General features: G+C 41.4%; 1 protein-coding gene across 1 annotated transcript in view; it reads right to left on the reverse strand.

Moving 5' to 3' along the window:
* Positions 1-13997, reverse strand: part of PDE11A (phosphodiesterase 11A) — a 437737-nt gene that overhangs the window by 151905 nt on the left and 271835 nt on the right. The window contains exon 10 of the mRNA XM_061202501.1: positions 12325-12375. Within this exon, the coding sequence (XP_061058484.1) occupies positions 12325-12375 (51 nt within the window). The remainder of the gene's footprint in view (positions 1-12324; positions 12376-13997) is intronic.

Consider the following 13997-nt stretch of genomic DNA (forward strand, 5'->3'; position numbering starts at 1 on the left):
TTGTTAATGAGGAGCTCCTGGGCCAATTTAGTTGGCACATCCCCGGAAGTTATATTTATTTGCTTTATAAGGTTTGGGTGAGTTTGAGAGCCAAATCAGGGTGACCATCAGTGGGATTAGCTTTGGATACAGAAATGCTTTAAGGACATAATAGAACTTGTTTTTCAATAATGTGATCTAGACAAAGTCTCTTGAGAAACCACTTCAGCAGATAGATCACTGGCGGGTATCACTCAGTGTCTACAAATTATGAATTATGAAGGGGCTATTGTGAGCACCTCACTTGTGCCTCAGGGAATCTGAAAGATACGTGCATATACACCTCACCTGTGAGGGACAGCTGTGATACTATCCGCCTCTTACCTCTCTCCTTTCTGGGGCACTGGTCCTTCTTCCACTCCAACCATGTTTTGTCTTGGGAGCTGACATATTCTTCAACTATGCCCCTGTCACAGTTGATTGGTCCAGGGGTGGGCACTTGACCCAAACTGGACCAGTTGGAAAACTTCCCTAAGATTCTCCAAACTGGAACTTGGGAATAGTTCTTTCTAGACGGGGTTGCTGAAAGATGAGAAACTTAGGCCCTGACAGAGGCCACGGTGACCCCTTTGTAAGGAAAGCCAGGCTGTAGTCAGCACAACTGGGGGCTCAAGCTGCAGTGACATAGTTCTGTCCATTTGGCTTGAGGGACCACTGGGGTGCTTGCTGCAGCCAGTTCCAGGAGTGGTCAGTTGGCTTCACAAAAACAGTCTGTGGGGCAGATCTTCCTTTTGGTATGCAGTGTACTCCCGTTTGTAACGCTTCCTGGGAGGAACTCTGGGCTTACGTATAGAAGATTTATCTGGGACCTTGCACCCTAAGCAATCCTGCCTTCTCATGAGTGAATTACTGTGCAGGGAGAGAAGGCGCTCCAGTGGGGAGAGATGCTGAACACAGCCCACTGCACAGAGAGACATCCCTAACAATCCGATGCTTGGACATTTGGTTTTCAAGGGGGTTATCAAAATAACCAGCCTTTGTTCTCACACATAACTTCTCAGAGAACCAGAGGAAAGCTATATTCAAGATCACTGATGGTTTGAAAGATATTTCAGGCAGAAGCATAAATTTCTCCATGGTTTTAAAGGGAGAGAGATTCCCATGATTTTTCATATTGGAGCAACGAAGTCATAGAAAGCATCTCTCCCTGTTCTCTTTCTTTTCTGAATTCTAGGGCTTTCCTCTTGGTAGTGGGGGGAAGAGTTCAAAGTGTCCTTCCTTAAAATCTAGCTTCAGTGCTTCACGGACTTCTTTGACACATGTAAGCCCAGTGGTGAGGATGGCCACCTGTTCCTGCAGAAACCATCACAAAGCTTGGTTTTCACAGAACTCCCTTCCGCCTCCGGAAAGGCCTGAGATGAATTATAATATGTTAGGAAAATAAACCTAGTAGAGAGAGGAATGGGGTCATTCAGCATAAGAGTTCTTTGGGATTTACCCTGGGGGGAAAATTGCTTTTAGATCCCATAAACCTATCCCTTGAAGTTTCCTTTCCAGAATGCTAAAGGCAGAGAAAGCACACTTGCTGAAACAGTAGGGCTGGATTACTTTACAAACTATGTAACCTTAAAAACAAAGAGGGGTGGGATAGGGAGGGTGGGAGGAAGGGAGACGCAAGAGGGAAGAGATATGGGGATATATGTATATGTATAGTTGATTCACTTTGTTATACAGCAGAAACTAATACACCATTGAAAAGCAATTATACTCCAGTAAAGATGTTAAAATAAAAAACAACAACAACAACAACAAAAACCAACCAACCCAAACACCCGCAGCAGAATCTGTTGAAATCTGAACTCGTCTATTAAGGAACTAAGCCATAATTACAGAAGGGCTCATAATCAGACCATAAGGATAGCGCCAAGCCAGGACCAGAAAAATCTAAAATAAAAAGGGTTCCACATCATTTTGAAAGGGAATATAACAAATTCAGCGTGCCTACCTATATCTCATTTTTTTCATTTGTACCCTATAATTATTTGGGCATTTCTCTGTACCTCAGTTTCATCATCTATAAAACATGAAAAATAATAGTAGGGGTTTTGTGAGGATTAAATGAGTTAATACAGGTAAAGCACCGGAAACAGACCTGGCACGTGACAAAACATTCATGAAACGTTTGTTGTTTTCCAGGTGACCGTCACACTGAGGGGACTGAACAGGTACTGGGCAGCAGAGTCCAAGGAAAGGACCTCAGCAGCAAGAAGTGAGTCCCCCAAACTGGCAGTGAGCTGTCTCCCTCAGCTGCCTGATTCATAAATAGGATGTAGCCACCAACGCCTCTTTTAAAGGCCTCTGTTAACATTCAATGAAATAAGAGCTACGAAAGCACTTTGAATCAGCAAGCATGCTACAGCTATAATAGCACTACTCTGAGCGAACAGCAATATTTAGACGTATATAATGATTGGTATCAGGTTATCCTACAGTAAGCCTAGAAAATGTATTTTAAAGTCCATCCACCTGGAGATGCTTAACAGCAGAATAGTATATAAGCCTTTTATCCCAGGATAGGTTGAAAAGAGCCTGCCCTTTCATAAGTTCTCACCAGCTCTTCTCACACTGTCCTTTCATGGGTGTATGGATTTGATTACAGTGAATCTAAAGAAGTACCTGTAGGTGCTGCTCTGGGCCACTTTCTAGGGCCAACTAGGAGGCCAGCTGCATGGCCCCCAGCCTGGGGGCATGAGGCAAAATCTATTTTGAGCTTGGATCCCTTCTACAACATGGTCTCACAGAAAGGATTCTAGAGTTTTCTCTGTTATAGTGTGACTGACAAATTTTCAATTTTTATTAAAATTCTTGCTTGTTCACACACTAATTCGTTTTAATCCCAACCAAATGTTTGAGGCCCTGGATGGAAACATCAGCCTGTATTACATGACAGTCTAAGAATAGTCTCTGTGGTTATTCTTGTTCATAATACTGAGTTTAATTTCTTGGTTTTATGTATATGAGTGTCTAATGCAAAGACAGCAAAATCTTGCACAGATATTGTGTCACTGACTATGGGGCTTCTGATGGCTGGTTAAGGTGATGCCTGTAAAAACTCCATGAATTGCTCCTAGGGAAACAAAAGCACCAGAAACAGAGTTACTATACCACCAACAAGCAGCATTCCTAGGAAGGAGAGCGCGGAATAGCTCCACCAGCTCTGGTAATGAAAGGGCGGCTTTTGAAGGGACAGAGCACAGCCCCTCAGATGGCTGGGTTCGAGCCCTGTTACATGCACGCTGCAATGCATGCAACAATGAAAATAATGCAGCATCTGACCAGATGACCTCTGGGTACTGACCACACCACCTCACCATCCACATCATCTCACCATCAACTCCCAGCCCCTCCGAGGGGCCTCCCCTGCCACCCACTGGCCAGCTCACTGGGATACAGCCAGTGGGATGGCTTTGACCAGGCTTTGTTGATAAGGCTGAACCAGAGGGAGATTTTCCCAATCCTTCTGCCTCGCGCCTGGGCAAATGAATAAGCTGCCTGTGTCACTAACATATTCCAGGTCATGCACACACACAAACATTATTATATCTTGGAATTACTTTTAAATTACTGTCTTTTGGGTTTTAACCATTTTCCTAGAAATGCAGCTCAGCAAATCCTTGCGTGGAGCAAGGATGGCACCCAGTGGCCAAAGTGTTTCATCTCAGATCTTGTTTTCTCACAGATTTTCTGTTGCTTTTCTCTTTGGAAACAATGAATGCCGTAAGATCTTTTTCTAAAGCCAGAGTTGAAACTCCAAATCACCTGATCCCTTTGAGCTAAAGTGCACACACACACACACACAAATTGGGGCAGTATACAGAGATTAATTCAGAATAACTTCGAAAAATCCTCAAAGATTTACCTTAAATGTCTTGTGTTAAAGTCATCATATTGCAGATATGCAGATTATTGCTCATGATGTCCCTAATATCATACATCACCCTAGGAAATATTATACAAACATAAACCCAGTCTCACATTCTTCACTTCCTATCTTCCCCCAAATAGTCTCTAGTTCATGAGTTCTCATGCCTTAAACATAAGACTTTATCTCCTGACAAGTGCTTTATCATTAAACTGATATTTGCAATCTCATATCCTTGTTATCTTTCTTACAAGGTACTTGGCAGGTCTGGAGAGCACAGGATAATAAAGTGAGACTGCTCTTTTTCCTTTGAGCTTTCCAGATGTCGAGAGATTTCTATATGGCTAGATAGCCAATCAGACTGTAAGGAAGACAAGCAAGATGTCAGAATAATGGATCATGTACCCTCTTGCTAAGAATGATGCAATATCTTCATAATGTTTGCTGTTTCCAATTTCCTTAGGTTTCTAAGCAGTCTGAAACCCCAGGGCAAGAAGTCACATGGACGGCACAACCACAACACAAAAAGAAGCTTCTAATAAAATAGCTAATAATAAAATATATTGATTGCCCAAAGAATACCACGAAAAGTCTCTTTTAAAATGCCTATGTTAAGTTCAGCCCAAAATTCTGCTTTTCTCAGACATCATCACCATTCATGCTTATTTGGCCCCCCGGCTGTTGAAATGCCATGAAGGTTCCAAGATAATAGTTAGATCAAAAGAAGTGGCTTCAGGATAAAAATCCATGATATTGCTTACATTTTCCTATTCAGCCACTTGGAAAGAAGCACTGTCTTCAGAGTCAAAATAAAACACTGGAGAGAAAAATCAAAGCCAAGCATGTGCATTGTTCTTGCTGGTGCTTTGGTTCTTGTTGTCTCATATGTAAAATGGAGCTGTGATAACCCTGCCCTCACCAAGAGGTTGTGAGGCTCAAGTGAGATAAAGGTATGAAAAGGTTTTTATATACTGCAAAGTCATTATTTAAGATATTATCATTTAAACATTTATAGGTAGCACTAGTATAAGTTTTTATTCTGAAGAGATTGAGACTCTTGTCTTACCTAAAATAATCACGTATCTTCCTCACGAGTATTATTGTACTATTTTACCCTTCAAATGTAAAAGAGCAATGGTGGGCTTTGGAAATCACTTATAATATATAACTAAATCAAGTTGAGCCAAATCTTCTACCAAACACCCAAGTTTTTAAACAAAGTTTAATTTAAAGCTTAGGGTATTTAGAAATTATAAGGACCCCAAGATGTTTTGTCAACTTTATGTTGCTTTCTGTTTTATTTTCCCCTTCCCTCCTATAGATAAGTTTTACAGGCTTGTAAAATTATAGCGTTTTATAGCTGGAGATGGCTTTGTTTTTCAGATGAGGAAACCTGAGGCCTAGAAATTTTAAATGAGCCAAGAGGTTTGGTGGCTGCTTTGTCTGCTTACATGTTTGCTCTTTCTTGCCTTACTGAGTCTGTGGCCTTACAAAGACTGCCTTAAAAGGGGCAGCTCTGGCTACTGAGACTGTAGAATACCCTTCAATCAGACACTCTCTCCTAATTTCATATTTCAGATGGTGCCTTGGAACCAACAGAATCATGATTTGTACACGCTTTTAAGATTTTGAATAGATCCATTTTCAACTGAGAGAAAACATACAGAATTACCAAAGCAGTACATAATTTCAAAAATAGGTAGAAGGGAAAGAATACAGGCTCATACAAATAAAAAGAACTAGATAGGAATCCTGAGATTCAAGAAAATAATAGTTTTAAAGAATTTAGTCAGCAGGGTACTGGTAGCAGGACATGTGACTGAAGAATCTCACTTAACATTAAAGAAATTGCTGAATCAACTAAGAATTAATGGCAACGGGCATTTGCCCTGCTGTAGAGCAAGGAAGGACAGATATTGTCATTACTGAATACTCCAAAGAGAACATCTTAAACAAAGACAATGAATCCCTTTATTTTCATATAGTTTATTCTTCTTAGGAAATCCAGAAAACTAATAATCAAGAGCTTAAAACAAGGGGTTGAGGCAGGATTTGCAGACACTCTCAATGTCATAGACACCTGCTTCAAAATTCTACTCACATGTTGTAACTTCCTCTGCTATCAAAACTGCAAACAGTTCAATGAATTTGGTCACTTGGTAGAAATTTCTCCAGCACCCAGGAGCAAGGCATGGCTTTAGGTGATTGAAGGGTTACAAAAATGAATTAGACAAGGGCTCTCACCTAAAAATGCTCCTAGTTTCACCAGATGATTAGACAGGTGCACGAAGATTTATATCACCGGGTAGACACTGGTAAGTACAGTGAAAGAACGAGCAGATCACTTTTGCCTGAAGGACAGTTAGAATGACTTCATGGGGGGGGCAATTGAGCAGGATCAGATGGCCTGTTAGGACTTTAAATATGCAGAGAGAGGAACAGGATGGGAACAAAGATAGGGAAGGGCAAAGTATGGAGAGAAAACATCAAATAGAACTCGTGTGAAGGGTGGGTAAATGGGAGCATGAGAAACAGGCTGGAAAAGTGAACTGGAGCTTAGAGCTCAGAGCACTTTTAATGCCCATTGAAAGAACTTGTAATGATGGACTCCAAAGGCTTATAGCAGATGCTAAGCGTTCTGAGAAGGACACTGGCACCGACAGAAGAGTACTGCTGATCTGGCAGCTGTGTGCAGGATGAATTTGGGAGCGCAGCAGGGAGCCCAGACAGGAGAGCACTGCATAGCCACCGTCTGCGTGAGAGAGAAGGAGGATCTGAACGGTGATGGCTGTGAGGATGACGAGAGACGCTCCGAGTCCGAATGGAGGGGACAGCACGTGAGAGTGGGGGGCGTGAGGACTCAAAGATAACTGCACAATTACATCTACAGTGCGCATCTGGAGAGGAGGGTGAGGGGAGCGTGACAGTCAGGAGTTTGTAGCTTCTACCTAAACTGAAGAAAGAGCAGAGAGAAAACCAACCATTGTGATGGCTAAGTCACGCCCACATCATTGAAGTGAGGGGCTACCGGTTCTTTATTTCCGGTTCCATCTCTATAGTTGCAGATGGCTCTTACTAGAGAAAACCAGAAAGATGGGAGAGTGATCCAGGCCCAGATGCCCTAGTGTTCTGGAAGGTTCTGAGCCCTTTGGCCTTTACAGTTCCCTTCATCGTTCAGGGGTCAGGGCTCTAACTGGGCCACCCTGTCGCCCTACACTGCTGTCTTCCCTGGACCTTCAGGACTGTCACTGCTCTGAAACCAAAACCAAACTGCCTTTGATTTCATTCCCTCAGGCTCAGACTCCCTGGGCCTTCAAGTGTGACACGTAAGGAAGGCAGGGAACCCAGCTGTGTTAATGGGTAGAGGCAAGAAGGTGGGAGAATCTCCGCCCAGGAAAAGTAGATGTTCATAGTGCCCTTTGGGAGACAGCTTGCAAATGGAAAGAAGTGACAAATAGTGGCTATTTAAGGGGATCTGAGAGGAGGTCAGGGTCACCACAGGACATATTTGGCCAGGTGGGTCCTTGAAGAGCCCTCCACTCAGAGACGCTCAGTTCAGCAGGAGCAAAGATCAGCCTGGACTTGCAGCCCTGGATCCCCTCACATCACCCCCCCCCCCCCCAGTATTTTCTACACTCAGGAATGACAATGTACAAGCATCTTTTTTTCTGATGTGGCATTTGATTAAGACACAATTCATAAACAGAACTGTGTATGAACACATAGACATTTGAACACAAGGACTCCACATATTTATGGGGTTGTCCTAAGCAGCTCAGGCCGTCAGCTCAGTCTGCTGCCTTAGGAGCAGAAGATGCCCTTTAGGATGCTGACTCAGCTGTTTCCCCTGCAGTCAATTTCTTGCTGAGGGTTCAATAACTTTCCCTGACGATAAAAAAATCTCAGATATTAAACTCGGCATAAATACTATTTCAAGTCAAAACAACCCCCTCAATTCCAGAGGTGGGGGGGACCAGAGAGGAGACAGAATAGGTTAGGTGTAAGATGATACCCAAATTCTGTTCATAATGCTGCGAAGTCATCTTTTAAACAACCTTAGAAATAAGCTGGAGTGAACCGGAAAGTCATTGTTGAGATTCCCAAAGGCAGCCTTTCATGAAGGCTGTGAGGGCTGAGACTAGAGAAACAAGGGAGAGCTCTTCTTCCCTCCCTGGCATCCTGAGGCCTGGGGTTACCCCTGGGCCGTGAAGGCACCTCTGTGGGAGCATCCAGCCTGCGGGAGAGCAGCTGGAAGATGCTCCCTACTGACAGGGGTGGGGAACACGAGCTACCCAAACCTCTGCCACGCAGTGCCCTGTGCCACTTCTCCCCTCTCTATATAGTGCACTTGTCCTCTGCAAGAAGCGGCTGCAAGGATTGGGCTTTTCCACAGCTCCGCAAATGGAGCTGGCAGGGCAGTGGTCAGCACACCTGCTGCCTTCCTGCAATTAGAAAAAGATGCGCCCTCTGGAGGCTCCATTACTAAAAAGCATCCTGTGCACTTGGCCAGCCAGGTGGGGATCAGTCCCAACCCCTGCCTCCCTGTGCAGGGACCCTTGTGCAGGGCCCTATGACAGACACATCCACCGGCATAACGGCAAGGGCGGTTCTGAGGGCAGGAACTTCTTATTATAACATCTGAATATTTCATGGGTCAAACGTGTCTCCTGAAACTTAATTACTTAAAAAAATAGTACATCACATCCCATTGCTCAGCCTGTCCCCTGCCATCCATCGCACAGAGGAGGCCATAAGATCTTATTTTTGATGTAGCCGTTCGTATTTTGGTATGTAAAGGCCACAGGGAGCACCTATCCTCAGTACTTTATTTGCTTTACCGGGATGTTAATTTGTGGCCTAGGCAATAACATTGAAAACTTGAAATATGCAAGAGGCAGTCCAAACCCAAACACTCAACATGAGTTATTGGCGTTTAATTACTGAGGCAGTTAAATAGTGCTGTAAACGAGTTCACCTCTGATTGCAGCCATAACCCTTGCAGTTTGGAATTGAGAGAAGGGATGATAGAAGATGGCAATATAACATGAGGACGTCCATGAGTTGGTTTTAATTGGTAAACTGGCATATATAGTGATAACTGTTTGGTCTGTCCACCGCATTGGAATCCTAGGAAAGTGCATAAAATTACGGAAGCATATAATTGGTGTACTAAACTCATTTTCTTATGTTATCACAGCTGACATCTTCAGGTTATTAAAAGCCTTTAAACGAGTCATCTTCAAAGAGATCTAATTGACAATATGGTCTTTATACATTATTCTTGTTCGCACAGAGCAGAAGAGATGTAAACAGGCACTAAAATCTGCACAAATTTTCTGGGCACATCTTTCTTATTTCAAGTTCAAGGAAGATCAGTAAATGTTAATGAGGATAAAAACCATTCTTTAGATCCTGGTTTCCTCATTCAATGCACAGGGCATCAACCCATAAAGGATAAACTAATATTATAACCTGAATCAGACTTTTAAAAAGTTAACTCATTAGTTCGAGGAAGTTCTGTGATCTTTTCGTGTACAGGGGGCCCTACATAAAGGACTGTTTCCCAAGGTATAATGATATATTAGAATGACAAAGATGGGCTTAGGTTCTGACATTCTTGGATGAGCAATTATATGTTGTTTCATCTATTTATTCTACTTAGACAATCTAGGGGCACTTGTGGAACGGTTTTCACTCTCTAACCACCATTCACCCACCCACCACCACACACCTCTCAAGGAGATTTTTCCCAACAGGAGAAATAGGGTTAACCGAACCAAACAAAACAGCAACAGAAACACCCTCCCCCTGCCTTATGGCATTCTAGAATAGGAAGAGAAATCCCCAAACATGGAAGAGTGTGAAAGAGGAAGACAAGGTAAGAGGAAAGGTAATGTGGTATCATCCTAGCATGAATGATTATTGAAGATTCACTACAGGTTTATCATATAGGAAATCTGTGTTCCTTTAGGCCATACCACCTAGGAGTACAAATAGTAGTGAATTGAAAGTGATTAATGGTATGTATCACACTCTCCAGTATTTTGGGATCTCCATCTCTCCTACTGTTTCTGGGAGTACTCAAGGTTCTTGTCCTTAAGATGTGACCACTCAGCCCGCAGTGAGTCCTTCCGCCTCTGCTGGTCATGTTGGTAGGCAGGTGTCTTGCCTCTGGTCCATAGTGATGCTTCCTTCCATTGGGCTGCTGCTTCCTGTTGTGTGCTACTGACACTCTGGAATCCCTGTGCTCTTGGGGTAATTTAATGCACCGAAACCATACTAAAGCCCGTGCCTTTTGTGTCCCCTCATGTTCTTAGCTGAGAACATGAATCCATGGGAAGCTGGAGTAAGAGACAAATCCAAGAGACAAACTCCATGCTGAACTTGGAATCATCCAGACACTGAGGCCCGTGGCCTCAACTCCCAACAGGGAGAGTTTTTGACTCAGAAGGCCTCTTAGTCTCTCATGTAAACAGACCACATCTCACTGGTCTTCTAGACATGTCTGAATCCCAGATATGGTGAAGCTTAGGCTGCAACTGGAGTCTGACCTGTGTACGTATGTATTTGACCTCCAGATCCTGTTAGCACTTGATGATGAAATCATTTTCTTCCCAAAATTCTGGCTTAATCTCTGAATCACTGATCAGTAGCTTGGTCCCAGCTGGGCATAATCCAACACACTGAAACGCAGCCATTCTTTAACTCATGAAATCTCATGGATAACTCTGATTCTACATTTCAAATCTCTCTTTTCTCTCCCTCCCTCTCTCTCTAAATATATATATTATACATGCATACATATAGATATATAGTACTAGCTCTGTTAAAAAAGTATTGCAGTAGCTAAGGTTACAATATTTTTGAATATATGCATAGTTTATTTGTATATATTGGTCAAAACAAAGCACTTATTTACTGTGATTTAGCTACAATGTTAGGAAACTGCCATTGCACACACTCTACTGTGAAACTTCAGTAAATACTTTTCTATGTGCAGGATTATTTTAAGCCCACTGCAATGATAAGACATCAGCTACCGATTATGATAATGCTTTATTTACTTTACATATCAAGAAAAAAAGCCATTAGGTTAAAATTATCTACTATATCTCAATTATATTGTAACAAGATATTCACTAATATCTTACAGGATAAAATCTGGAATAAATCACTTTAGTTAATAATCTTGATCATTTTAAGATGAAATAACTCTTTTTTCCTCAGATTTAAATACTTCATGTTTTTAGTATGTTTGTGAACTAAAAATAAAAAAAGCATGGCAAATTCCAAGACAATGGTGTTTGCCTTACTCTAAGGAAAGAATTAAGCCTGAACATAGGGCAATACTTTTAGAGAGTAGACAGCTATTGATTTTGGCTGCTCTAGCTCTAGACATGTCCCATCACATAGCTTCTGCAGTCATATTTAGTCCATTATGAGCTTTGCTGTATTTCTCCCTGCCTGCCCCTTTGCATCTTTTAGCAATTAAGATGATTATAAAACGGTAAAAATATAAAACACAAAACAGTAAAAACAGTAAAATGTTTATGGAAACTTATTTCCATAAGTAGAATTGCTAGGTAACTGAACTTGATTGAAGTAAAAAAGCTTTAAATATTTTTGATGGAAATATTTATCAAATGTATATAATATAAAATATAAAAAATTATATATAACCATGTTTTGAACATTTTCTTAATGACTAATTGTTTTGAGTTATAGAACACTAATGCCTTTTGGATTGATTCAATCATTCATTCATTCAACCATTCAACAAGTATTTATTGAGTGCTACTATGTTCCAAGAACTGTGAAAGGCAGTAGAGATAGAGCAGTGAACAAAACATACAAAAAGCACTGCCCTGCTGGTGCTCATATTCTAGGTGGTATGTAGGATGTTTATCTCTACAGCAAATGGACCCTGACTGCTGTGGTTTTGGCTGTTCCGTCTCCTTCCTCTGTTGTCAGCTGTCACCTCACTGGCACCATGCTTTGTATTGTACCTGACCCATAGTAAGCACTTGGTAAATGGTAGCTACTATTATCCTAATCTCTTCACTTGTTTTTACAGATGAAGATAAAAGCCCTAAGATTTTTAGTGAACAGAAAGTTAGAGGTAAGACCAATGCCAAAAGCAGGCATCCTGATTCTCACCATGTTACACAGATCTTTTTCTGATACCCTGCATACTTAAAAAAAGAAAGAAATACCGAATCATTTAAACGATCATGAAGGGGCCGTTCAGCTCTATATAAGTCCCTCTTACCTTCTAAAACTGAAATATGCAAACATGCCTTCCCCTAATTCTATTCCCCCAACATTCAGTGGGCAGACCTAGTTCTAGAGACAAGTAATAAAGGGTCCGAAAGCCCTGGGAAGTTTAACTTTATGCACCATTAGGGCACCATTTGCTCCCTTACCTTAAACTTGTCAACTTCAGCTTTTGAACATGTTGCATGATAAGATAGCACCTGGTTCAGAAAAAAAGGAAAAAAAACTTTAATAACTAGACATGATTCAATTTTCTGAAATTCTCCTGGCTTAAAAATAAATTTTGCTCATGTATATCACCTTGACATAACAGTGAATGCTAATGCACGACGAGATATTTCCAGTAACAGTCTGTGACATAGATTGTCACCTGTGCAACTACAGTGGAATCTATTACAATGTGGAATGGAACAACAGCCCATGTTAAAGGCTAAGTATTTTATATCAGGATGTTTTTATAAGTAGTTATTTTATCAAAGGGACATAATGTGGCTCAAGACCACAGTTCCCAAAGATGTGAATACTTGTCCTGCGAAATGCTTTGGAACACAAATAAATTAAAAGGTGGGGTGTGTGTGTGCGTGCATGTACATATGTGTGCAAGTGTATGTGTGTTTGTGTGTGCATGTGTGTGTGTACTGTGGCAGACACTGTAGCTTGCTGATTCAACTTCCATGTCTGGTCTATGCTCACTTGCCTGCTTTTGTTGTACAGGAAAGATTATATTGTTATGCCCAATCATCTGCAATGTTTTTTGTAAGAGGATGTTATTTCCCTATCCTATTGACAGCTTGTTATAGGTCTAGAGTGGAAAGGGAAAGAGAAATGAGGCTGGCCCGGGACTGCCCTGCCCCGGACTGCTTGTTTTGTAGAACAAATAAACTCACATTTGCTTGAGTCAGTATTGGATGTTATAAGGTATATTTACACACTTACGCACGCACAAACGTAATGTATATATTATATATACGCTATCAGTCCCAGCCTTAATCTATACAAATCTCAAACAAATAAATCTGGGAAAGCTAATTCCCTCTGCAACTACCAACTTTAGAGAATCTCAGTGCATATTTGGCTCTGAAAAGCGAAGTAACACATTTTATTTTGTTAAACTCAGCATTTCCCAAATCTAGCCACAGAACTTCCTTTTAGTTGATATATTAATCTAGGAACATTCCAACCTGATGACCTATTGACCAAGGACTTTGAGAAACACGGACCCAAGGTATGTACCATCCGTGTGATAGAAGCAGGGCCACAGTAGAGGCAGTGTCTCACGGTGGTTAGAGCACAGCCTCTAGAGCCCGACTGCCAGGGCTCCACCGCTTCCCAGCTGTGGGAGAGTGGGCCAGCATCTTCATAACGGAACAGATTTTGCTCTTTTGGTTCATAGTTTACTATGGTAAACTTTAGTTTGGCTGCCATTAAAACTTCTTACTATTTACAAGTCTCTTTCTGTAGATTCAATCTTCAAAATTTATCTTTATTTACTTTACAGAAAAATTTCCCTGAAACTCAAAATCTCTGCCACCGGGTGTTGCGTCGCCACGCTTTTAGTATTTAAGGCATATTACCCACTCCCTTTATTTAAATCAACTTTGCTTACTTCCTTTATTATTATTTTTTTTAATAATAAAAGCTATTAACTTCACTACATTGAAACTATTTGAATGAGTGAAGCAGACAATTATTACAGATTAAGAATTCTGTCCACTTAACACGTTCTTTTGTTTTGTTTGTCATTATTGAAGTGTAGTTCTTTGTATATTTTAGATACAAATCCTCTGTCAGATGTATGTTTTGAAAATGTTCCCTCCCAGTC

This window comes from Eubalaena glacialis, chromosome 1 (assembly GCF_028564815.1).
Source record: "Eubalaena glacialis isolate mEubGla1 chromosome 1, mEubGla1.1.hap2.+ XY, whole genome shotgun sequence".
NCBI classification, from domain to species: domain Eukaryota; kingdom Metazoa; phylum Chordata; class Mammalia; order Artiodactyla; family Balaenidae; genus Eubalaena; species Eubalaena glacialis.